This window comes from Eptatretus burgeri, chromosome 4, assembly GCF_056783735.1.
Source record: "Eptatretus burgeri isolate ZD-2024b chromosome 4, Ebu_testis_v1, whole genome shotgun sequence".
Taxonomy (NCBI): Eukaryota; Metazoa; Chordata; class Myxini; order Myxiniformes; family Myxinidae; genus Eptatretus; species Eptatretus burgeri.
This window is the reverse complement of record NC_140964.1, coordinates 132,294,091-132,321,720: the sequence shown is the minus strand read 5'-3', so window position 1 is coordinate 132,321,720 and position 27,630 is coordinate 132,294,091. Positions and strand designations below refer to the sequence as shown.

General features: G+C 45.6%; 1 protein-coding gene across 1 annotated transcript; it reads left to right on the top strand.

Moving 5' to 3' along the window:
* Positions 1-15,746: 15,746 nt before the first annotated feature.
* LOC147029143 (uncharacterized) lies at positions 15,747-26,640 on the top strand. Its single transcript, XM_085876289.1, has 3 exons — positions 15,747-16,964; positions 18,851-18,985; positions 24,967-26,640. The coding sequence occupies exons 1-3, from the start codon at positions 16,544-16,546 to the stop codon at positions 26,193-26,195; spliced, it is 1,785 nt and encodes a 594-aa protein (XP_085732415.1). The 5' UTR covers positions 15,747-16,543; the 3' UTR covers positions 26,196-26,640.
* Positions 26,641-27,630: the final 990 nt, after the last annotated feature.

Here is a 27,630-nt window from a genome sequence, read left to right as displayed (position 1 = left end):
CACCGAACACCGGAATTGAAGTTTGTAAACTTCGAAGGTCACGGGTCCCTTAGAGGATCGTGGACGCCAATATTTTGACCCTGTGGCGCAGGGTTAATTGTCGAGATTTCCAATATACCTAAATAACCACGCAGTCTTGCTTCCGGGGAAACCACACCCTTGGCCGGCTTTGTCCGAACCGAGTCGTTGTTACCGACTCGGATCCGGCGTAATCAATTGGGAATTTCCAAAGCCGCGTCGATCCAAATAACAATTTACGGCACAAACGACCTTTCCTCTTCTCAAGCCCAAACCATACTGGGCCAATGGAAGAAATGACAGGCAACGGACTGGAACATTTAATAGTTATTTATTTACAATAATAAGACGGTGTAGACTTATTCCGAATATACATGCAATGTACAATGAGCAATCAACACTTGCACAATTTCTACTTATAGTGTTGCAGGCCGAGGGTCAACGACGAGCACGACCGCTCGGCGGAGCAGTGGAGTCTGCTCCGCCGATCACCCGGAATTTCGATCGTACTTTTTCGAAAAAGTACAGGTCCCTTATCGGACCGTGAAACGTCGAGAAATCCACCACGTGTACAGGGTTATTTGCCAATCTTAAAAATACCGAGACACCATGTGGCGAACAAAGGAGGAATCTCACCCTCAACGGAACTCGTACGAGTCGAGCCGTCAGCGTGCCCGACCCGTGTGCAACTCGAGCGGACGATTGCCGAAGTTCCATCGGTCAAAATGTCCCCTTACGACGGCACAACGGCCTTGCTAATTTTCCAACATGCACCACGCCAAGCCAATGGAGGAAAGGACACGAACAAGCGGATGCATTTCACAAATGGGGATTTATTTACAATAGGGAAATGAGGGGAGCACGCAAGAGCAGAGTTGTCCGTATATAAGCAATGCAGGTATGTTCAGCAAGGGCACTTATACAATGGCTACTTAATGGACTGGTGCCACAAACACACACACACACACACACACACACACACACACACCCAAAATAATCGGACCAAAGTGGTCTTTTTTAAGGCCTCCTGCTCGGATGGATAGTCGGGCTAAAAGACCAGAATCTGTCTCGGACCTGTCCACCTCGTGTAGTCTTCCAGCTGAGTCGGTCCGGGTGCCAGCGAGAGGCGAGCCAAATCCAGACACCGGCAATCAGCCTCCCGAGCTCCTCTCACGCTTCAGAACACGCGCTGTTGAAGACGATGCGCTGATCCTTCACAATCCACTGAGTCGATTCAACCGAAGAACCCCCAACCGCTTTCCTTGCTCTCCGAACAACCACCAACCACCAACAACGATCCAAGAAGCGCCAAGAACCAGGAAGAGTCCACTTCTGTCTCTACGTTCCCTTCTTATTCCTCTCGGGCGCGACTCGCTTCCCACGTGACTCGTTCGCTGTCGGTGGGGGGCTGTCGCATCCCATTTCTTGGAGTGCCCAAGCCAGCCGATTCATGTCCATATGAGGGAATGAAATTCAGTTCGCTCATCATTGGGTGGGGGCTGTCGCATCCCATTTCTTGGAGTGCCCAAGCGAGCCGATTCATGTCCATTTTAGGGAATGGAATTCAGTTCGCTCATCATTGAGTGGGGGCTGTTGTCGTTGGTGGTGTTATCGTTGTTGTTATCGTTGGTGGTGTAAAATGAAATAAAAACCCCAACTATCAAAATAACTTCACAGAGCATTTACATAAATCACTCTTCAGACATGGGACGGGACCCTTACTGGCAACACGTACTTTCTGATATAACTAAGCTTCGAGGACCTGTATGTTGAGTGCTGTAAATTTCCAAATCCGCAACAATAGGACGGCGCCACCACAGACACACACACACCAAAATAAAATGGACCTGGATTATCTTTATTTCGACCCTCGCAGCCAAGGGGAGAGACAGGCTGGAGGTCAGAGTTTGGTCGGTTCCTGGCCACCTCATGTGGTTTGGCCCGCGACTGCAGGTGTGAAACTCGGTGTCGTCGGCGAGCCCAGACACTATAGCAGGGCCAAGGCGGGAGCCAGGGTCGCTCCTCACAGAGGGCCAGCGGAGATTCCCGGTTCGAACTCCGGGATATTGCTCAACAAAATGAGAGATGGAAGTTGACAGCTGTGGAATAGTCAGAGGACCAGCTTGAGGCACGGCAACGACGACCACCAACGATGCACACCAATAGCAATGGCGACCCCTTTCTTCTCCGACAATTCCAACCCAACTTCAGCGAGCACTAATGGGAACCCGGCGATTCTTATCCCTCCCCTCGGGTGGGGTGTTGTGATCGGTCCTCTGAGGTAATCTTTGCCCTGATTGGACAGGGTTTTGTGGGGTGATGTGCTGGCCATCCATGATTGGACAGGGGGGAACCCCCTCCTTTTCTGGGCGGAGTCAGTGTTCTGAGGTGAGGAAACCTCCGCTCACGTCCGTGGTCGAACGCACATGGGCAGTGGCGTCGATGGTGCGAAGAAGTGAAGGATTGATTTGTTGGCGTTGGGTATGACAAAAATCTAACGAGAAAGAAACTTTGCAGCACACACTTGTAATTCCCTTTCGACATACCGGACGGGACCCCAACTATAAGCACAGACTTATCAAAATAACTGAACTGCGGGGACTCTGGCTGTTGTGTGCAGATTGTTTCCAAATCCGTAACAATATCTCCTCCCACATGGGGCGGGTCCTTGGCGAGAATCATCTCGCTGTCCATCCCTCATTGGCCTACGGCCGCACCCTTCTGAGGCGGAGCCATGGCCCCTGCTCTGGAGCCTCGAATATTCCACGTGGCCTCGCTCACGCAGAGAGTCACAGGATCTGCCCTGAGAAAATCGTCGTACCAGAGGAGTTCGTCTGTGGGGATGGAGCATGATGGGCTGGTTGAGTCGCACAGATGGGATGGTGGATGTATGGGATGTAGATGGCTGATGTAATACCCAAACGAAAGACGTCACAACACACGTTTTCGAGTCTCCTACGAATAAAAAAGGAAAGGGAGCTATCTCTCACGTGCGTACCGTCATAACGAACTTTGGGACCTGAATGTTGAGTGTGCGTGGTTTCCAGATTTGTAGCAATATACATAGTTGCGGGCTGGGGTCTGGTGGCGAGAACGATCACAAGGTGGGGGGAGTTATGTCTTCTCCCACCAGACTCCCGAAATTGTCGGCCGTCGCTCACGGACAACTCCGTGACGGACAACTCTGTGACGTGGCGCTGAACCGACCGTGGACGCCAATACCTCCACCGCGTGGCGTAGGGTCCGCTTGTCTCGAACCAAGTTACCTCATTAATCATGCGGTTTCAACTACTTGGGAACCATGCCCTCAGTACGCCTTGCCCATACCGGGTCACCCTCCCAATTACCCAGTACCAACTACCTTGCCGGTTCGGATGCAATCTTGCGGACCTGCCAAGGACGTACCGGCTGGAATGAACAGATGATCAGGAATAAAATCCCGGCTGAGCTCAGATTCGAACCATGCTGGACCAATGAAGGAAAAGATAAAAACGAACTGGGAACATTTCCACCATAATTTATTTACACGAAGTGACGAAAGGTATGTGGAACAGGAACAGGTTTATTGGGTGTGTTATGCAGGGGAAGATTAGAGAAATATGTCGTGCGACAATTTTACAGCAACTTACAAAAAAGGACACAGAGCACACTTGTCGTGAGAATACAGGCAAGATTTACAATGATCAAAGCACTTGTACAGTTTCTACTTAATGGACAGGTGCCACACACTCGACAAAATAAACCCAGATGAATGGCAAAGGACTTTGGTTGCAAGCTTGGGAGGGAGTGAGCCAAGGTCGCAGTTCTTCTGGTTCCTGAGTTACGGGGAAAGGGACGCTCGATGGTGTGGCACGTGACAATGGTCACGTAGCTCGGCCCACACCCGCACGTGTGGAGCCCGGGTGGAGAGCGCGGAGTCGATGGTATGAGGGGGCAGCAGACAGGACCCAACGAGAGACCCGGTCAAGGTCAGGTGTACTCGGACCAGCACAACAGACGGGCCGCCGAGGAGAGATGTGGGCAGGCCCTCCGTGATCACGACCTTTCTCCTTCAACCAACAACCAAGGGACCATCTCAACGAACGACCTTCCTTCTTTCTTTGCAACCAGCCAACGAACCCACCAAACTCTCTCACAGCACTCTCCTCTGAGGATGGTGTCGTAATTTATAGATCCCCAAGGTCGGGGAGGGGCCTTGGCGAAGCTCACGTCACCGTCCACCCTGATTGGACAGGGCCTCCATGGGGTCCGCCCTTTCTGGACGGGATCTCGGCCAGGCCGGGAAAGCCCGCCCACACCACGCGTGTTTGACGAAGGTGAACGGTGGTGCAGCCAAGATTGAATTGGAATGTTTGGGGAAGCCGAAAAGGAACTGCGGACATGAAGATTCTGCCTCAGAAAAACGAGTCGCCGGTTCGGTTCGGAGGCGAACAAGCGAAACAAGCGTGTTCAGCCCATGCGAGAGTAGTAAACGAGAGGAAGGTACTGCACAACGATTTTGCCTCTGAAAGCGAGAGAAAGGTACTGTGGTTGAAAATAAAAGGGGACAAATGATTTCTAAAGCTAACAAAAAGCCATTACAATGCACCCCAGTGTTTTCCCACGAAACAAAAGGTAGCGATCTATCTGCACATATACTTAATGAAATAACTGACTTCGGACACCTGTATGTTGTATGCAGACGGTTCTGAGAACCGTAACACTACCCCCCTCCCTTTTGTTCGACTCGACCCGAGTCGTTTGACATTCTTGCAGCATGCAGGTGTAGGTTTCCCCTCGTACATTTTACCTGCGGATCACTGAGTGTGACATTTTGAATACATGTCCCAAAAAGAAATAACCAAGTGCGTTGCGAAACTAAACTAACACTCATTCAGACAACTTAACTACATTCCTGGCGCTAAACAAACAGGTGGGTTTGGACGATATACATTTCTAATATTTACACTACCCATGGCCCAGGACCTGTGACTTGAGGAGAGAACACAACAATGGCAACATTCGTGGATGAGTGCACAGCATGGAATCGACGATCGGGCGTCTTCAGGGCCTTCCATGGTCCCTTGTTTGTCACGGATTTTTTTTTCTGGCTGCTGGAGGCACCTCACTCAAACACTGCAGGCCACACGCCGTTTCACAGGCCATTTGAACTGGCCTTCATGTAACAAGAGACATACGGGCTGCTCAGTGCAGTCCCCAGTAACGCGGCTGCCTGCATGGCAGTCCTTGCAAACACTTTCAGAGAGATGGTCCTGGCGCACAGGGTAAAGGTGGAATGACACGGCAATGCAAACAAGGGCATGGGCAGGTATGGAGTCAAGGAAAAGGCATGACAAATGCAGACCAGGTAAGGTGCGATGCAACAGGTCGGCATATGAAGCTGGCCGGCCTCCGTGTGAGGTTGTGGAGGGAGTGGGGTGGCGTTGGCCGGTCCAGAGACGGGCTCTGTCCTACCCTACGGCACCCCCAACCTATCGCCTATTCCTGTCCTTGTCCATACCTGCCCCCATTAACTTGAAACAAAACAAAAAACGAAATTTAGACTTTTTTTTATTTTTATTTTTATTTATTTATTTATTTTTTATATTTTTATAATTTTGTGTCCCAAACTCCCTTATCGCCTTTGTTCGGCGAACCTGTCATGACTGTCCATTCCCAATCCCTCAGATCCCTTTTGAGGGGATTAAGGAAGAGACAAGTGAATCTGTCTCAAGGTCCAATGCAGCCTCAGAATAACTCCCACAGTTTTCAGAAATTTCCAAGCTGAGTCCAGCGGCCCACGAACAGCGAAGGGATGGATGGTGCGAAAAGGTACACGTTTCCTTTCTGTCCCGCATTTATTAAACATTAATCTATCCCCGGGGCTTTTCAACACGCCTGTCTTTAAACTATCGGTTGGAGCAACCATGATTCCCGTTGCCTGTGTTGGTATTCGTTATTAATTTGGGCCTGGCCCGCAAATTTTCTCACATGCTCTTGCACAATTTCGTGGCTGGGCAGCGTGGCTCAACTGGCATGTTTACCCATCTGCCCAACTTTATCTTCGGCACCCTCGGGTCGCTGAGGCTGTCTCCAAGCCTACCTACTCCTTATGAATGTGGGGAATGCCATTCATGGCATTTTCCCCTTCGATGCCCACGTGGCATTTTGGTGCTCCGGGTCCCGTTTCCATGGGCTGCCCATGCCCATTACACTAACTCGGTCCCTTGGACCCATGGCCTACTCAAGCCGACAACTTCGGTGCCTGAGGTGCCCTCTACTCAGTGCGCACATTTTACCAGCCATGCTCCCAAGCCGGTCAATAGACTCCTGCAGCCCACAAAAAAGGTTTCGTGCCTTTGTTCAACACCAACAACAAAACGACATCCGATTGGTTAATTTAACTAACCCACAAACTAACATGACACCAACCACGGGTTTCCTTGGTTGGGATTCCCTCCCCCCCCCAATCATTCATTCGCACCATGCATTCCGCATTCACTCCATTCACACTCGGGCCCACTGACCCACGTTCATTCACCATGTTTCTTTCTTGGTTTTATTTTATTTGTATTTTTCACATCAACGCTGACACTCTACAAACTACGTTCCCCTAATTCGCTCGTGCCCCTCATCATCCCTTTTACAAATGCACATTCCATTTAATTCTACCTATCTAATCTACGTTCCCACTACACGTTCCATGTCTGTCCATGTCTCCAATCCATTTCTAAATTCTAACCTAAATTCCCACAAACTGGTGTTACCTGGGCCATGGAGATCCGCTCCTGCCCCACGAGGCCGGTCCAACGAACGTGAAACACTCCCCTAACTCGTGCTCCTGTGCCCCCGGCGAGGATGTTCGCGACATCCTGGCTGGGCATCTGCTCGTGGCAAGGCTCGACGAGCCTTGCCGCTCCAGGGCAGTGATTTGCAACACGCTCGTCCCCTCCGTATGGTCGATAAATGAGGCCGTAACGTCGCCCCGTTAATCACATTAATCGCTGGCTTTTGAGCTATCGCCCATGCGAGCCACCGTGCGCTACTCACCTGCCATTCGTGCTCCGAGATCCCCGCTAACGTCACTCGCACACGGCTCGCTCTGCTAGGTCCACCTCGCACACAGATGCGACGGTGTCGTCCTTGGGACTCGTCCCGCGAATTTCACTCGCGGCATGCGGCGGTGTCATCCTCGGGACTCCTCCTGCGAAATCCACTCGCGGCATGCAGCACGTCAGCCTCTGTACACGTGCTCACATGGGGCCACGTGCTTTCTAAATTCACACGACAATTGCCTCCATTTTAGCCGTCCGCGCCCTGGTCTTGTTCCGAGCGCCGAGCATTTCGGCACCGGATTCCGATCACGCGATCGTGCACGCTTGGGCTGTTCGCAAAACACAGAACGGACCTCGTACGCAGCGTCCCGTGGAGCCGGTGCGGTTTCCAAAATAACTCCGTCCGTTACACGACCCACCGACTGCTGTCTGGGTCGGCGAAGCTCAGTCGGTTAAAAACCTGGCTAAGCTCAGATTGGAACCATGCTGGACCAATGAAGGAAAAGACAAAAACGAACTGGGAACATTTCTTCAATAATTTATTTACACGAAGCGAGGAAAGGTATGTGGTACAGGAACAGGTTTATTGGGTGTGTTATGCGGGGAAAGATGAAAGAAAGATGTAGTGCGACAATTTTACAGCAACTTACAAAAGTGGACACAGAGCAGACTTGTTGTGAGAATCCAGGCAAGATTTACAATGATCAAAGCACTTGAACAGTTTCTACTTAATGGACAGGTGCCACACACTCAGACCTACACTCAGACAAAATACACCCAGATGAATTGCAAAGGACTTTTGTTGCGAGCTCGGGAGGGAGTGAGCTGAGGTTGCAGTTCTTTTGGTACCTGAGTTTCGGGGAAAGGGATGCTCTGTGGTGTGGCACCAGACAATGGTCGCACCCCACAGCCGCACGTGTGGAGCTCGTGTGCGGGCGGAGCAGCCCGTGTGGAGAGCGCGGAGTCCACGGTATGACGTGGCAGCAGGCAGGACCCAATGAGACCCGGTCAAGGTTGGGTGTACTCAGACCAGCACAACAGACGGGCCTCCGTGATCTGCACAACAACACAACAACAGACCTGCCCACGCTGAGCAGAGACGTGGACAGGTCCTCCACGATCACGACCTTCCTTCTTCAACCAACAACCAAGGGACCATCTCGACCAACGACCTTCCTTCTTTCTTTGCAACCAGCCAACGAACCCACCGAACTCTCACAGCAATCTACTCTGAGTATGGTGTCGTAATTTATCGATCCCCAAGGTCGGGGAGGGGCCTTGGCGAAGCTGATGTCACCGTCCACCCTGATTCTACAGGGTGTCTGCACTTTCTGTCCGGGATCTCGGTCAGGCCGGAAAAGCCCTCCCACACCACGCGTGTTTGAGGAAGGTGAACAGTGGTACAGCCAAGATTGAATTGGAATGTTTGGGGAAGCCGAAAAGGAACTGCGGACGTGAAGATTCTGCCTCGGAAAAACGAGTCGCCGATTCGGTGAATAGGTGAATCAGCACTTGTTCAGCCCATGCGAGAGTAGCAAGCGAGAGGAAGGTACTGCACACAGATTTTGCCTCGGAAAGCGAGAGGAAGACACTGTGGTTCAAAATAAAAGTGGAGAAATCATTTATATACCTAGCTAAAAGCCATTGCAACTCACCCCAGTGTTTTCCCACTAAGGCTGAGGTCACATTTGCCACGGCGGCCGTGGGGTCTCCAAAATCTACGGCCACTCGCAATTATACGGCGGCCGCAGTATTTCCATGGTCACACAATGTCTCAGTCACATATGTTTTTATTTTTCAGGTAGCCGCACGGCGTATTTATAAATTGTGGAGACCGAAAACGTGGGTGTGCCATTCACTCTTTGATTTGATGTCGATCGGTGACCTTGGGGCGTTCCTGTGGCGGCCATAGAATTTTCAAGGCAGACGCAAGGTGCCCGCAAGGCGACTGCAGGGGGACCGCAGGGGGGCCCTCAGGTGAACGTGCGGCCAGATGGACCGTAACAAGTGGGTTATTTTTATTATTTTAAAATATTTTTTACCAGTTCTTTTGTTTGGGAGCGATCAAGATTTGTCTAGATTTTGGGAGCGATCGGGTCAAATGTCAAGGTCATGAAAAGGTCAAAATTGTCTTTTTACCATAGCACGGTCAATTTGTATCCAATTTGCATGCAACTAATGCCAGAATGTTCAGAATTCAGTGCCCCATCTTGTGATATGTGACATGACAATGACGTAATAACCCTTATTCGCGGTTGGGAGTCAAAGGTCGGGGGGGTCACGACATTGCTAAATGTGCGGTTTTAGTCATAACATGGTCAATTCTTATCCTATTTGCATGAAACCAACACCAAAATGTTGACTGTTCTGTTCCCCACACTCTAATACCACTTACAAAATTAAGAGTACAAAGGTCAAGGTCGAGGTCATGAAAAGGTCAAAATCGTCATTTTGCCATAGTGCGGTCAATTTTTATCCAATTTGCATGCAACCAATGCCAAAATGTTGTGAATTCAATGCCCAATCTTGTGATATACGATATGACACAATGACGTCATTACCTTTGTTTGCGGTTTGGGTCAAAGGTCAGGGGGATCAACGACCTTTATTATCATAACGCGGTCAATTATTATATAATTTGCATGTAAGTAGATTCAAAATGTTTAGAATTCAATTCCCTATCCTGTGATGTGTTATCTTTGATTTCTTATAATGTGACCAGTTGTCATCAGATTGACTTGACACCGACACCCAAAAAGGTCAGGGAGTTCATACAGAAATTGTACAATGTACGTGAATCAGTGTCAAACAGTAGGAAATTTAATGTTTTTAAGCCATCATAACACATATGAGATGGCAGATGTGGTATGGGATTAAATACCCTCACAATCAACGGTTTCTTGGGGGGGGGGGGGCAAAATGTAGCGTTGGTGAAGGTATGCGCTCCACTGAGTGCCCGTTCTAGTTGTAATTGTTATTAATCTCGGGTTAAGTCTGCTCTGTGTCTACTTTCGTCAATTGATTGTTTTATTGTCGCACCACACCTCTCTCCTCTTTCCCTTCGTTACATACCCAATAAATCTTTGTCGGACCACATACTTTTCCTCGCTGGCTTCTTAATAAATCATTATCATTCGGAATGTTCCCAGTTCGCCTTTGTCTTTTCTGTCATTGGTCCAGCATGGTTCGAATCTAAGTTTAGCGGGGTCTTTATTCCCAACGATCCGTTCTTTCGAGCCGGTATGTCCTTGGCAGTGTCGCTCGGCTGCATCCGATCCGGAGAAGTGATCTGATCCGGTTCGGACAAGGCGTACCGAGGGCGTGGTTCCCTGGTAATTATACCACGTGGTTAATTAGGCATCTTGATTCCACAGACGGGAGGACCCAAGGTCACATAGTTGAGTTATAGTCGTCCACGGTCGGTTAAGCGACCTGCCACGTCATGGAATTATCAATGAGCAATGGCCTACAATTCCAGGGAGTCTGGTGGGAATCGACGTAGCTTTTCCCACCTCGTGGTCTTGTCACCCGACCCCCACCGGCCCGCAACAAAATATATATACAGTCATGTGCCGCATAACGACGTTTCGGGCAACGACGGATTGCATATTCGACGGATCTGGAGCTGAAAAATTCCTATCGCCGAGTGATGGAGACGACATAGTGCTGCCAGTCGTATTAAAATAGCACATACAATTATGTACAGTACCTAATACTTGATAATGATAATAAACAACTAGTGTGGCCCCGTTATAACAGGATCGTTGAGGTCCATAAAATGTCATCGTGAAATAAGCGGGGTCGCGCAAAATCGGAATTCAAGAAAATCAGCGTTCAACCTGTTGTTGTTGTTGTTGTTGACCCAATGTTGACCTAACATTCTAAAACACCCCTATTTTCGCCCGATTTGACCCGTTTTTTGCACGTTTACCTTCCAGCAAGTAAATTACCTTTGAGTTGAAGAATTCTGCGAATGAATTGTTGTTACAGTCGAAATTAAAACACAAATTTGTTTTTAGTAAAGCTTTTTATGTTGTTAAAACATTCGCACTGCTCTGAAAATATATCACACAATTGACAGATGCTCAATTCTTCTTTTGTAAATTATAACATCGATGCAATGATTCCGCATTTATAAAATCCCAACGCTATTTATTCACCTTTCCAAAATCGATGCTCGAGAAGATTGTAAGCTGCCGCAAACAACACACATAGCCGTCATGAACAACACAAAGGTAAAACGAACACGTCTTCCGTTGATCTTGGATGTGCGTTACAATTGCCTGCAGTATTCAGTGCAGTATTAGTAACATGCTGTTTTGGTTTGAAGCTGAGGAGCAATAGGCTATACAATAAAGCCGACGTGTTGAGGTTTGTGCAAGTACGATGTTCGAAAACGAAAATATATATATATATATATATATATACATATATATATATATATATATATATATATATATATATATATATATATATATATATATATATATATATATATATATATATATATATATTTGATGTTCGCTTCAAGACGCATTTCTCAGAACGTAACCCCGTCGTTAAGTGGCGCATGACTATATATATATATATATATATATATATATATATATATATATATATATATATATATATATATATATATATATATATATATATATGTATATATGTGTATGTGTATATATATATATGTATGTATATGTATATATATATATATATATATATATATATATATATATATATATATATATATATATATATATATATATATATATATATGTATATATATATATATATATATGTATGTGTGTATATATATATATATATATGTATGTGTATATATATATATATATATGTATGTGTATATATATATATATATATATATATATATATATATATATATATATATATATATATATATATATATAGTTACGAATTTGGAATTCAATTGCACACAACATACAGGTTCCCTTTATCAGCTATGTCGATAAGTGCATGTTCCCTCGATAGCTCACCTTTCATTGTTTAAATGTTCAGAGATCGATTAGATGCGCTGCGGATCGATTTAATTGTTAGGGAACGAAACAATGGAGACGTCCCTCCCCCTCTTCTGCGAAGAAGAAGAAGAACCCTGCCATCCCGTGACGTCAACAACTCCCTCCCACCCGTGGTTGAACGGGGGGTGGATCACGAGGGCATGTCGCGCCGGGTGCGGGGGAGGTGGTGCAAAGGATAAAGAGGACAACTTTTCTTTGTTCAAAAAGAGTTCGTGGGATGAGTTCGTTGAGTCCCGAAAGAGTTCGTGGGAGTCCCACGGTAGGGCTGAGTTCGTGGGAGTCCCGTTCTGAGTCCCGTGGGCAGAGTTCGTGTGCTGAGTCCCACGGGAGGAGTGAGCTTTTTTGCTTCGTAGAGAGCAGTCGTTCAGCAGCCGTCGGGTCCTGCTTGGCTTGCTTGGCTTGAGGCCTTCAGAAGCTTTTTGCTTCGGCTGCTGCTTTGTTTTGGAAGGAACTTGAGCCGGTTGTTCGGCTCGAGCTGCGAGTGGAGGCTTCTTCCTCTTCTTCTTGGTTCGTGGAGCTTTTCGTTCTCCATTTTGTTTCCCGGCTTGGTGCGACGCATCGACAGGAAGGATCGGCGCCTCATCTCACTGGCACGTGTTGAGAAGCGCGGGAGGATTCGCGGGAGCTCGGGAAGGAACGCGGCTCACGGCGATTTGGATCTAGCTCGCTCTCGCTGGAGGCCGGGTCCGGTCAACTTGAAGACCACACGAGGTGGAAAGATTCGAATAAAGTTCTGAGTTCCAGCTCACTTGTCCTCCGAGCTGGAGCTCGTGATTAAAGGCCTCAGCCACCGTTTCTTGTGTGTGTGTGTGTGTGTGTGTGTGTGTGTGTGTGTGTGTGTGTGTGTGTGTGTGTGTGTGCGTGCGTACGTGTTTCCTTGGGCCCGCCTAATAAGTAGGAACTGCTGTTAAGTGTAAATGACTGTACATAATAAGTCGACGGTTGTAGTTCTTTTGTCGTGCTTTTGTTGCTTGTATAATTGCATACGCGTTTTGCCTTATTTAATTGCATCCGTGTTTCATTATAATAAATGTTCTTGTGTGAATGTAAACCTCCTCATTGCGTCCATTCCCTCATTGACTGAACATTTCGTGTGTTGGGAGTTAGAAAGCAATTGGTTTGCCATAATAGGGGGACATTTGGACCGACGGTTCTCGGCGATTACGCCGCTCAGAATCTCGCACGGACAAGCTCGCCTTGGCGGTTTGTTCGGTAAGAGTTCCGTCGAGGGTGGAATACCCCGGTAGTTGGATCACGTGGGTATTTAGGTACATTGAAGATTGGCAATCGACCCGACCCCACGTGATGTGCCGATTGGCGTATTTCGGTTCTTGTACAAGGACCCGTCGCTCGGAGTTATCCGGGCGGCGATCTATATTCCGGGCGATCGGTCGGGCCGACTCGACTTGCGCTCCGTTCAGAGCGGTCGGTTTGCGGCTGACCCCCGGCCGTAGCAATGTATATTTATGCAGTCACAATTGTTACAGAAGGCTTTGAGCAGGTCAGAGGTCGTTTAATAATCATCACAACGAGAGCCTACGCTATACACGAAGAACACCCCATCAATAAATTGTGCTGGGTTCGATTATCTTCTTACTGTTGGATTCCAGTAGTGGAGGGATCAGTCTTTTATTTCCTCTCATTTGCAAGATAAACTGGACACACTTAATGTGGACTTTGTATGTAAAACAATGGTTACCCAGTACTGTGGAAAGGTTCGTATACATATGTACATATACATATTCATACAAAGATGTTGTCAACATGGGGCAGAATGTGGAGATTTATTACGTCCTCCATTGAAACTGTTTCCTTCCCTGTGCTTTTTCCTATTTAATGGATGGCTTTTAAAAGCTTACTATTTCACTCTGTACGAGTTTTGAAGCATATGATGATGTCCACATTTGAATGGGCAGCCATTTTTCCCTGTAACATTCCCACACATGGAGTACTGTCATACAATTGTGGTTTTGCAAAATCACATGCCTCTTCGACAATGGCACCCAACATACAGTGATCCCCAGGCAGTTATTTCGTAAGTCTTTGTGCAGTCAGATCTTACCCTCATGTCCAGTGGGTTAACGGGACGAAGTGCGTCGCATGGGTCTTTTAGCGAAGTCGAATTGTATCTCCATCTTCTCTAAAATCCTGATTTCCATTCCAACCATTTCCTTTTATCCGTGATACAAATCAAATTGAGCAAGCAAGCAAACACACACAATATGAATAACAAGCACCCGCACAGCCTCCCGTGAGCGAATCACAAGAAGAAGAAAGGCTCTGCCTGGCGCGCGCATGGAACGCCCTCTCCTTCAAATCTGCATGCCAATTGACAACGGCATCTCATATTGCTCACCACACAGGGAAAAGCGATTAATGATACGGGGAAAAGCCAAAAACGTTCACAGCACCAACCACATCTTGCTAGGAATGCCTCGGATGGGCACACTGGATGAGGGTCGTATGAATCTCATCGCCGGAACACAGCAGGATGGGCAGCGAGGGACGAGGGTCACGGGAAGAGCGGTCTGGGACTTCGGTGCAGAGCTCCGGGCCGTGCCGCGCTGGATGTGCAAATGAGAACGCTTCTGGCCCAAGGAGGATGGCAAGTTGTGGGTGGAACTGCGATTGCCCAACAGGGAAGCGCAATTTGGGTCACGGCACGTCGCTTCGGGTTGTTACCCCACCCTTAATCTGGGGCTTATGAAAGGTGGATCGTGAAGCCATCCACCCTCTTTATTTGCCTGCCTGCCTCGCCCTCTTTTTCACCTGCCTGCATCTCCCTCTTTTTCACCTGCCTGTCTCGCCCTCCTTTTTGCCTGCCTGCCTGCCTCCTAATTTTTTTTACCTCTCTGCTCCGCCCTCTTCTTCAATGCTCCTCGTCTGCCCGTCGCTAGATCTACACTCGTGGTTGGTGTGTGACTGACGTTCTTTTCCACGAGGCCTGGCAAAGTTACTAAGCAGAAGATAACGCGCCGACTCTTGAAGTGGGAACTCTCAAGCGGAGCGTCCCACGGAGGTACATGCTACACTCACAGACCAATGCAACTCGAGGCAAGGGATCTTTTTCCTCATGCATCTTCTCTCCCCTCTCTGTTTCCACCCCTCTATCTCATCCCCTTTGGACGCACAAAAGAGCATCCCACTGATTTGCAATCACAGTTTCCTCTGGAACGACACCGCAACCCCCATATTCCATCACACGACACCTCCCACAACTTTGTCAGCAGTATTTCTCCCTCCTCCCACCCCCAAAGCATATTGGGTTGCGTTGGTCGGCCGACCGTGCCAGGTATTGCGAGGCTGTTCGTCCTCATCTACTCTCCTTCTTTCTGGCTATCTGATCTTCCGTGTGTGTGTGTGTGTGTGTGTGTGTGTGTGTGTGTGTGTGTGTGTGTGTGTGTGTGTGTGTGTGTGTGTGTGTGTGTGTGTGTGTGTGTGTGTGTGAGATGGCGTCCCTCGTCGCATAAGTTAAGATTGCATAAGTTCAGTTCTCATGGGATAAGTCTGCACTGTGTCTGCTTTTTGTAAATTGCTTGCCTTTTGTCGCACCCCAATAATTCCTTGCTGTCCCTGCTGTACATAATCAAAAACCCATTAACAGTGCCACATACCTTTCCTCGCTTTATTGTGAATAAATGTTCACAGCTTGTTTTCAACTTTTTCTTCATTGGTCCAGTGTTGTTCAGATCTGAGCCCAGCCGGACGTTATCCCCCAACGATCTGTTTTTCTTGCCAGTACGTCCATGGGCAGTTACACTCGGCTGCAACTGATCTGGAAAGGTGATCTGGTTTGAACAATGTGCATTGAGGGTGTGTCCCCCGGTGATTAGAAAACGTGACTATTAGGTAACCGGCATTCATCAGACGGAGGACCCAAGTCACATGGTCGAGTTATTGGCATTCACAGTCGATTTACGACCCTCTGCGTCATGAAGTTATTCATGTGTGACGGCCTGCGATTCTCGAGAGTCTCGTGGGAACCTGAGGAAGCTTCCCCCCCCCCCACTCGTGGTCTTCTCTGCCCCGACCCCAGGTCCACAACAGCACTCCAAGATATAACTGGCCTCGGGGTGAATTATGGTTGTCGTGGTTCTTCTGGGGTGATTAAAAAAAGAGTCTTTAAGGGATTGATTGGCCATGGTGATTCAGTGGCTCATACCTGGACTGCAATCACACATCAGTCTCTTCAGCCTTACTTGTATTTGACATATTTGGCAATTGGTGGTATTCTGGGTCAATTTGGACTTTCACTCCAAACAGTATCACAGCAGTGATGCATAATTTGGTGGGGGAAGACCTCAAAACGCTCCACCATTACTGTCATATTGAGACGTCTCGCCAGATTCCAATGGGGACGAGGACACAACCGTAACAATAGAAACACATTCATGTTACATAACATAAGGCTTATCTCCCTGGCAGGTCATCGGTGGAATGGACAGCTTCTTGGAATGGCTCCAAACACAAGGCCTGAGAACAGAAACAGCCCAAGCAGTGATCAATGTGCTTGGAATTGAGACTCAGAAGGTGCTTCGAGCTTGTACAGACTCCGATTCATTGCGAACAGAGCTCCTCTCTCTCGCCAAAGAGAAATTTAAATTTGCAATGTATGCTGACTTCTGCAAATTTGTGAAATCTTTTTTGAAGCCGCAGGTTGTGCGGCTCGCGGGCTCTCCTCTGTTGGGAAGTCTGTTCGTTAACTTGGAGAATGTTGTTCGAGAACTTTCCAGTTTCTGTCAAAACTTCATTGGATTCCAAAATATGCAGCTGGAAAATGTTCCTGGCTTCATTGGAATTGGTTTCAGTGATGTCTGCAACCTCCACCGTCAGGATGATGGATCAACACCCAAGTCTGGTATGTCACTATTTTATACTCCCTGCATGTCAATAAATACCTTGATCTTCCATCAACCTTTTTAGTTTTTGTAACTTGTACAATCTCCTTTGAAACAATTTAGTATTGTTGAACATGAATGTGGACTTGAATGTTGGTGCTGCTGAAGCAGTGTCCATGGCCATTGTGCACAATCCTGGACGAGTCACCACTCCGACACAGGATACCAGCAAGCTGGCACTCATTTTGCCAACCTCGGAAAGATGATGGGCAGAGTCAACCCCACCTGGCATGCATTGAACAGCTGAGTGGGATTTGAACTGAGGATCCTCGGATCCCATACCGACCACCCCAATCATTAAGCCAGCACCAGGCATATCAATTGACATGAAAATTCACAATTGTCAGAGTGGTGATGGGAATATACGTTTTAAATTTCAACCTGATCGGACACATGGTTTGGCTGCCAGAATTTTATTATTATTTATTTTTGAATGTTGGGTTTTTTTTGGTTTTTTTTACAACATGGCTCACTTAAGCATGGTTGGGTTTGAGGGTAGAGAAAGAGCAGCTGAAACTGGAATCCCATCGATGTTCCTCCTGATGACTTTGTGCTTGATTTTTGCTTGTTCGGGTTCCTTTTGATGACTCCAATGCAGTACTTTAAATGCAGGATTTGATCTTCGATTTGATTTGAATTTAATTTATTTTATTCCCATTCTGAATTAAATTGAATAAAAATAAACGTCAAGGGTCATTGTAAAATGTCAGGTCAAAGTGGGAAGTCTTGACATCCGATCATTATTGCCAGAAGTTATAAAGTGGTAGTTCTGGTTATATGTTATTAATGATGTTACACACCAGTCCATGAACATAACACAAAATTCACGAAACAAATAAACAGAAAACAAGTCCTGGTGAGGGTCTGTAATCTCTGATTGCCCTTCTTCTTAATCGAAACCGCTGAGCTCTGTCGGTGATGAGGATTGGGACTTAAGGCATTGTCTTATGAATGAGGAATTCCCAGTAAGACTGATTCATCAGCTCACGTTGATTAAATCTCTGCCTTTTGTAGACGCCGCATGTCGCTACAACCGAGCAGACGGTTTGATGAGATCCTCGGATCAGCTCCTGCACAGGCCGTCCGCAATGCACGTTACACGTTGTCGTCTCAGCTCATGCTGGTGCACCAAAAAGATAGCGAACTTAACTGTCTCGAGGAAGTAAAAGTCGTAACAAGGTTGACAAGACCCCAAAACATGATAAAACTCATAAAATGGGGATTTTTTTTTTTAACAACTCGGTCTTTGTTCCAAAAAGAAGAATCCATTTGTACCTGAATTTTTCTTGAAATCAAAATCAAGGTCTGAGTTTTATTTTATGTCATTTTATTTGAAAATCATGACAATGGCAAAGCTCTGATGAGAGCAAACACACAGAAGGTGTAACAAGGAGAGCAGGAGACGGGAGGGACAGAAAAGGGAAGCAGAAAACAGGAGGGAATAGACACATGAGGAAATCTGTGGAAGGGAGCGGGATGGGGTGGGGAACATGGGGTAAACAAGATGGAAGGAGAGCAGTGAATATGAACGATGTGGATTAATGGGGGTAGAAAAGATCATGGTTATGGATGAGGGAAGATGAGAGATGATCGTGAACAGCTGTTTTGAAGACCTGGAGGGGAAAGTGGGATTGAAGAGTGTGTGGGAGTTTGTTCCAAAGGCGGGGAAAAAGAGGAATGAAAGAATAAAGGTGAGCAGTGATTTGGGATTTTGGAAGTTCTACCAGAAAGGGGTTGCTGGTGGATCTTGAACACCCTGCGGAGTTGTAAACTAAACTTTAGCAACTGCAGTTTGAACATATACCCTCTCAGTGCAGTGTTGGCTTAAATGTCGACTTGTGCGCAGGTGAAGGTGATCTGGAAGAGGGAACAAGTTTCCAAATGGACATTCCTCAAAACCTTTTGAACTCATCTGTTACGATTAAAGAGTCAAACGATGCATCAATGCAAGAATCCAGCAGTGCTTCTCTTCTTGTACCAGGTTTGTATCACATAACAGAAAGTGCTGTGTGATGTTGAGAAATGTCTTTTGTTTCATGTTCTGTGTCAGGCACATCTTGCATTATGGCAGGAAAGTTGTTCAAACTTTGTGGAGAAAATAATTCCATTTTGGCTCCAGCTGGAACATTTACTCCTCAATGTTATAAAGTTTTGTTTGCATTGCAGTCCAGATTCCTCATACATCCTCTTCTTCCTTCTCTTTCATCCTATTACCCCAAATTCTCTTTCCTCCCTCCCCCATTCCCTCAACCCTGCTCCTAATTTACCCATTCCCTTAAATATATATTTCATCACCACTTTTTGTGAAAATGGCAAAAGTTCAGATGTCCCCCTTTTTTTATTTTATTTTATTTTTATTTTAAATACAACTTGCAGTCATGATTTCCTTGGCGAATGACTTTCTGAAGGACAACAAGAAACACGAGGACAAAATTGTTTGATCTCTTTGAAGGGAATTGTTTTTAAAGCTCTCATTCAGCACACTTCAACATTTTAACATTTATATTGTTTTTGCAGTTTCCCAGTTTAATTCCATGATGATGTGCGGTACCCACGAGCTGAGTCCCAGATGCTTCAGCACAGTTGGCCAAGTTTAAAGGGCCAGTTCCCTCTTCCAGATCACCTTCACCTGCGCACAAGTCGACATTTAAGCCAACACTGCACTGAGAGGGTAGATGTTCAAACTGCAGTTGCTGAAGTTTAGTTTACAACTCCGCAGCTACCTTATTTTGGTCTTTTCTGAAACTATCATGAAAGCCGGTCAAAAATGACTAGATGGAATTATTTTATTTTAAACGAGTGAGGTACCCGTGCTCTGCAAGGGAGGGACTGGACAGCCAGTTGACGAAGGACTTGGCAAAAAAAAATGACAAAACTACAAATGCCGAATCCAGGAATGTCACCGATAGGAATTCCTCAAATTTTTCTCATTCTGCTTTAAACTCAAGCTCTCTATATTTTCATTCAAACAGCAACATAACATGACACCATTAATTTAACAAAATACTGTTTCGAAGGCAAATGCTACTCTGACGTTATATCCTGATTGAGAGTATCTTCGTACAGATCAAAACTCAAAATCGTCATTGTATTGAGGTATTCATAAATACTCCCACCCATGTGAGAACACCGGCTGGGACTCCAAAATGTTCCACAGAAGGTTTGGCGGGGCTATCCCTAAAACTGAGGGAGTAGTTCGGGGACAGACAGACACTCCTGCTTTGTTACATAGATAATCGGAGATTATAAGATATGATGTTTTGAAGCAAGAAGCATCATTTTAAGATGCAACATGTACAAATGTGAATCCATTTGCTTTGTCGTCTGGGACGTTTCATTTTAACAGTACAGCCTCGTGAGTGTCCCAAAATCTGAAGCCTTGGCCGAGCGCCAGATGTACTTCTATCTTCTTCATTTATGAGACATCAATCATACAGACTCAAATTAGCTCGTTTTGTGAGACTGTGGCTGAAAAACCTTCTTCAGCATTGAGAGATGGAGCAAAAACGAGACACAGGTTGACACCTTGTCAAGTTGCGGATTGATTCGGAAGAAACTTGTTCGACAAGTTGGGTGTGTGACTGTGACAATTTGGTTAGATTTTGGTGAAAATCCAAATCTGCATTTGGACCAGAATTGTTTTTCATCAATTTGTTTATATTATTCTGGCACAGCCAAAGAGTTTAGTTGTTCTGTTGTTCCGATTTACTCTTGCAGATGAGGCAAACTCAAAATTGGCAAGACAAGACAACATAAAAACATCTTTCGCAACACAGATGACATCGGCAAAAGGTGAAGGAACAATTTTAGAATTACTTGACAAAGACAACTCAGAGAAAGAGGGATTCAGAAGAGCCAATGAGGGTTCACTGAAAAAGTGTGCACAAGATGCCTGAGTGGACAGCCCTGATGGATGCATCTCTGAAAGGGGAAGGGATGACACAGGCTATTATTTACTTTTTGCAGGCATGATGCATTTATTTATTTATTTTATTTATAATTTTTTGCAAATCCTGTTTTTGTATGAGTTCCATATGAGAAAGAGTGATACACACTGTGAAATGATTTTCTCCTGATTTAGGAATAGCAACCCAAAACGAGGAGATGCAGTTTGACCAATGGTAAATAAGTCTCACCAAAAATATAGGATCATAAACGTATCTCTCAGGAATGAGAAACGTTTGGGTATTTACAATTAGTCGAGAGATGACTTTTTAATTTTTTTATTTGGATGCATTGTGAGCACTTTAAACATGATTTTATTGTCGGTGTTAAGAAATGACACAGGCTGTCAATTTGAATCTGCTGCAAATCCCCTTCCTTGGGGAGGAGACACAACATGACAACCCTCAAGGTTGGTGAAATTAACCTTGAACTCTGCTGAAAAAAAAAACTCAATAACTGCAGGTCCCAGAATATCCCAGAATCCTTCCCATAATCCAAAAGAATTTCCAGATTCTTGTTGACAGTTCAGTGTGTCTGCTTGAAAAGAACATCAAACCAGATGTAATGTTCCTTGCATACAATATACAATATTGTTGGCAGAAAGTATGAATTTGGTGTTGTATTGTGGAGATCCACCACTTTCAAAGATTTAAAGACAAAACCTGTTTGTATAATTTTTGCTAAACCAGTCTGAAGGTGTTTTAAAAATGTACATCTTGTAAAAGTTTGACATCAACAGTCCAAGATGCACTTTTACAGAAATGAAAGGATCACCTCAATGCAAATCTAACCCTTGATACTCTCCAAAATAGAAATGTCTTTTTCTGATTTCCAAATTATAAAATGGGTAAATTTGCAAGGAAAGGTCAAAATCTTCTTCATCAATTTTGCCATGTCCGAACTGTCACCAGGTTACATCTCGAGATGATTCAACTCAAACGACGAATAATTTTCAATTTCACACTGCACATGAAAAGGCAGAAACTCTGTATTTGCTTCGAAATCTTGTGTTCCAAACCCATCGCTTTCTGTAACCCATCTCATCCAGTCGCACCGAGCTGTTGCTGAACTCTGTATCCATTTCTCCTAACAAGGTGGGGAGCTTGCTGTCAAACCTCGACTCAGATTCTGCAACCTGTCCAGACTGCATGAGCCCACGTTTCGTAAAAACCTGCTCTGCTGCTCTTGCTCACCCTCTTATTTATTCATGGTCATCTGCAATCTGCTTGTAAAGCAGCAAACATTACCGCTCTGCAGAAAAAAAGGTGCAAAAACAGATCCCTGCAACGACAAACGGAGCAGCCTTCTCCCAATCATCAACAAGGTTATGAAATCCATCATCACTTCAGACATTAAATCTTTCCTCCTCTCCAATGGCTTGATTTCAAATAATCAATTTAGATTCAGACCACATCACTCTTCCCTGGATATACTGCTTCTGCTCTCCCAACAATGGATGGAGATCCTCAATGTCAGACATGAAATCAGAGCCATCTCCCTCGACATATCACGTGCTTTCGATGGGGTCTGGCACCCTTCCCTGATCACCAAACTCTCTTCCTGTGGTTTCCACGGCCATCTCCACTCATGGCTCGAAAGACTTCCTCTCCTGTCACAGCCAACGTGTGGCCTGAAATGGAGTTCTCTCATCCCCTCTTCCTGTCCAGGTTGGAGTTCCTCAAGGCAGCGTTCTGGGCCCTGTTCTTTTTCGAATTTTCAGCAATGATCTCTCTGACTCCGGAAAACCGTCTTTATGTCTTTGCTGATTTGTGATGACTCCACCCTCTGCCGTATCATCTGTCATCCCTCAGATCGGCAAGCAGCAGCCTCTTCACAATCTGCAGATCTGGATAAAATCACCAGCTGGTCCAACATGTGGAACACGTCTTTCAATCCTGACAAATCTCACTCTCACAATGTCTCTCCAAAAGGACCATCTGGAACCCCCCCCCCCATCTACTTTCTGAACAATCCTGCAGAGGAAGTCCTTTCATTCAAGCTTTTGGGTCTCACTATCTGCCATTATCTTTCATGGGAAAGCCACATTTCCAAACTGGCCTCCGAAGCCAATCGCTGACCGAGCATCCTCAATCGTGCAAAGTCCTTCCTTGGCACACCTGAGCTCCTGACCACAACCAAAGCTTTCGTCTGCAGCCTGATGGAGTTATGCAATCCCCGATGGGTTGTGCTCCTGCCTCTCAGCTTTCCCGGATTCATGCCGTGGAAACCAAGGCATGTCGGATCATTGGTATATCCCATGATGAGGCTGAGTCTTTCGGTCTCTCACTGTCTCACCGCAGGCATTTTGGGGGAATTTGTCTTCCACAATCTCCTGCTTTGTCTGTGATATGTCTCCCCCCCCACCAAATTTCCGCAGGGTGCGCAAGGTCTCCCAGCAACTCCCTGATTGAAAAACTCTCAATATTAAGAATCACTGCTTTCCTTCCTGAAAGTCCCTGTCATGTCCATCTTGTTTCCACTGTGAACCCAGCCCAATCCCTCTCCCAGAGATTGCATGTATTTTCCTTCTCCCACCCCTCTTGTCTCCTGCTCCCTTTGTTGTACATTCAGTGTGTTACCTTTCATGTGAGACTCGACATTGTACACAAAAAAAACAAGTATGCCGAGTCGATTTGTCCTTGGTGTGTGTGGTAATACACACTAATGTTTCATGTCACACCAATGCCTGAAACACCCTAAGTATGCTCGAAATTGTACAAGGTTTGTCCGAAATACCTGAGTGTGGATCGGGCTGACAAAATGTTTGCTTTTGTGTTCAAAACATGTTGCAGAGCACTGTTGTGAAACAAAAGTGATGGCGAGATCTTGTGGTTGTCTGCCACAATTGAGAGGATGATCACATGAAAGAAATCGCCGTTGCTCAAAACGAACACCATCTCTTCCCACCTACCGGCACATGCACACAGACAATTTGAGCGGTGAATCAAACATCCCCTGCTATTTCCTGGCAGTTATGCAAGAACACCTGTAAATAATTATCATCACATTTCCACAAATCAGATGAACCACCATCTACATGTGGTGGAGAGAAAGTGTACCATCGAATCCTCCGAGAGGATTTGACAGAGGATGGTAAAACTTTCAGGGTACCCCCACCCCTTCACGATCCTCCAGCAACTATCACCCCCAACAATACCCAACACCCCCTCTCTGCCTCAGCACCACGACCCCCTCCATGCGGGCCAGACATTGACATCAACATCTCATGGACATGGCACGGATACAAATTGTGTCTGGGGAAAGTATCAAGCAGAACAATCCCAGAACATACAAGACAACCAGTCAGTCGGCGACAGTTTAGCAAAGCATGTCACCCATTTTATCTGTCCTATCGAGTGATAAGGGGTATTTCTGCTTGATTTAATACATTAACCGATTTATCACTGAACACAAAATCCCTCCCTTCTCAACCGTCAATTGAACCTAAAGTAAAACCGACCCAGCTGCCGTTAACGTGACCAACGATTTGATATTTTTAACAGCTCCATCTTCACGTCCGCATTATTGCTCTGAAACTGTCACACAAGACTTGAAACGATTCGGCTCCATAATTCCCCTGAAAGGGATTCCATCAATAATTTTGTCTCCAATCGTTTTTTCACTAACCTACATATCAGTTTCAATATTCTGAGAACCTTCAGAGTTCCTGATAATGGTGGAACCGGTATCAGAATCTGAACTCGAGATGCATTGTTTCTCTTTGTGAAGTAGTCATTTGGATGAAGGCGGCGTACAGATGTGACGTCACTGTGAAAATTGAAAATCGACACTCGGGATTTTTCACACTTTTAATGATTTGAATCTTTTTTGCCAATCACAAAGTGAGGGAGAAGAACTTTCATGATTCATGCATGAATAATATGGTTCGAGCCTGAAGGACTTGGTCACTCATCACATAGGGAGTGGGTGTCTGTAGTTTAGGAATTTTTACAAATGGTGTGTAATATTTTGACAAAAAAACTGCACAATGACTTGTTCTTCTTTTTGTTTTTGCAGAACAATCAAGAGGTCGAAATGGACAAATTACCACCTGGTGCGGCTTGGCAGGGAAGAAGTCTTTTTTGAAGAAACATTTGCGAGGTCAAGACTCACCACCCTTAAAATCCATGTGGATATCTGGTCCTCGCAACACAAAGCTTAATATGAAACACAAACCTGTTCTCGAAAGGAGAATACATCCCAAGTATAATGTGAGCACGATGGATTTTGCAACAACAGGTGACCTCAAAAAACCTGCAAATGGAGACAACAACCAACGAGAGCATCCTTTCAAATGCGACATTTGTGATGAGGATTTCATTTCTCAAGAGAACTTGAATGGCCATCGGACCACCCATGCAGGAGAACACCCACACAAATGTTCTGTCTGTAGTAAAGGTTTTCTTTATAAATACCTTTTAAAAACACATTTGAAGATCCACACAAGAGAGCATCCTTTCAAATGCTCCACGTGTCATAAATGTTTCTCTCAAAAAGGCAGTTTGAATATCCATATGAAGATCCACACAGGAGAGCATCCTTTCAAATGCTCCACGTGTCATAAATGTTTCTCTCAAAAAGGCCATTTGAATATCCATATGAAGATCCATACAGGAGAACGTCCTTACAAATGCTCCAAATGTGATAAATGTTTCTCTCATAAAATCGGTTTGAAGAGCCATATGAGGATCCATCCAGGAGAGCGTCCTCACAAATGCTCTATATGTGATAAATGTTTCTCTCGAAAAGACTGCTTAAATATCCATATGAGGATCCACACAGGAGAGCGTCCGTACAAATGCTCCACTTGTGATAAAGCTTTCTCTCATAAAGACAGTTTGAAAGTGCATATGAGGATCCACACAGGAGAGCGTCCTTACAAATGCTCCACTTGTGATAAAGCTTTCTCTCATAAAGACAGTTTGAAAGTGCATATGAGGATCCACACAGGAGAGCGTCCTTACAAATGCTTCATATGTGATAAATGTTTCTCTCATAAAGACAGCTTTAAAAGACATATGAGGATCCACAGAGGAGAGCGTCCTTACAAATGCTCCACTTGTGAGAAATGTTTCTCTCATAAAGGCGGCTTGAATCGCCATATGTGGATCCACACAAGAGAGCGTCCTTACAAATGCTACACGTGTGATCAAAGTTTCTCTCAAAATTTCCATTTTGAAAAGCATTTGAGGAAACGTACAGAAATACGACAAAAGAAAGGTGACACACCAACTGTACATGGATGATTTAAACTCTTCAGTCCGAATGATAAGAAATTTGTTGATCAACTTAAATAAGTAAACACTACTTGGAGGACATCCGAATGGAGTTTGGTCTTGACATTTGTGCCAAGTGCACATTTGTACAAGGAAAAACAATAAGAACAGACAACATCTCTATCGATGAAAGCAATACAACACTTGAATGAGAAAATGAAGTCTCCTCCAAATACCTTGGAATAGAAGAAGGCCTCCCAAGATACAACACAAAAAAATGCGTAAAATAAGCAGCCAAGAATACCGACGCAGAATAAGACATTCTGAAGTCATCCCTCTCTCCAAATGAACTGAACCAAAGTGAAAATCCAACTTGCAGTTCTGATATTCCAATGTCGTGAAATTATAAACTGGCCACAACTGGAGATCAACAATTTAGAAACAAAAAGAAGGAAACTTACTGAAGAAGGTGGCATCATCAGCAGACAAGCCAAGACATCAATTCAATTTTCCACATCGTCAGGATTGTTGATGAAGATGAGGAATGAAACGGGGCTCGGAGCCTTAGTGCACTCAGAGCTTGACAAGGAGAGGATCCTGTTGATTGGCTTTCAGTGCAGCTTGAGCTTTGTGCTTCGGATCATTGTCCTGCGAAAATGTGAATCTCATACGAGTTGGAGATTCATGGCTGACTCAAGCAGGTTTTCATTCAGCATTCTCCTGGACTTTGCACCGTCCATTGTCCCTTTTATCCTGATGAGTTTGGCAGTCCCTGCTGATGAAAATAAGCCCCACAACATGATTCTCTGGCCTGTTGTTGGCTTTGCAGTTAAGGTGGTTGACTTGGGATCTTCAGGTGCTGAGTTTGAGCTCTTGTAACTGTTGAATTAATGCAAGATGGGGTTGACTCAGCCTGTCATCCTTCAAAGGTTGGTGAAATGAGTAGCAACACACTGAGGTCATAACCATTTGGGGGAACCTGTGTCAGAGTGGTGACCTGTCCAAGACTGTACTCCTTGCCAATTAAACTGCCTTGGCAGCCCGATGTGCCTTCATGGCACGAAAGGAATGGTGTTATTATTTTAACATGGTGCTGCCACCACAGTGGGGATGACAGTGGGGCTTGAGTGGGGATTGGGGTGACTGACAGTGGGGATGGTATTGACTGGGTGATGTGTCGTGTTCGGTTTATGCCAGATGTAACGCTTTGAATTTCGACCAAAAAGTTTCAATTTTTGTCTCCTCTCACCACAAAACCTTTCTCCACATGCATGCAGTCTCACGAAGATGGTTTTTTGCAAACTCCAGACGAGCTTTTCGACGTCTTTTTCAGTGATGGCTTTTTTCTTGCCACTTGTCCCTCGATGACATATTTGTGAAGGGAACGCGATATTGTTGATTGATGAACACTGACCCCGATCTCACACAAGGAGCCTTGCTGATCTATCAAAGTCATTGTTGGATA

Bases quoted from the DNA above. Each gene is read 5' to 3' on its own strand.
- LOC147029143 (XM_085876289.1), top strand. From the start codon at position 16,544: ATGGACAGCTTCTTGGAATGGCTCCAAACACAAGGCCTGAGAACAGAA. The intron at 16,965-18,850 runs GTATGTCACTAT...ACTTGTGCGCAG, and splicing joins TGGATCAACACCCAAGTCTG to GTGAAGGTGATCTGGAAGAG. The intron at 18,986-24,966 runs GTTTGTATCACA...TTGTTTTTGCAG, and splicing joins TGCTTCTCTTCTTGTACCAG to AACAATCAAGAGGTCGAAAT.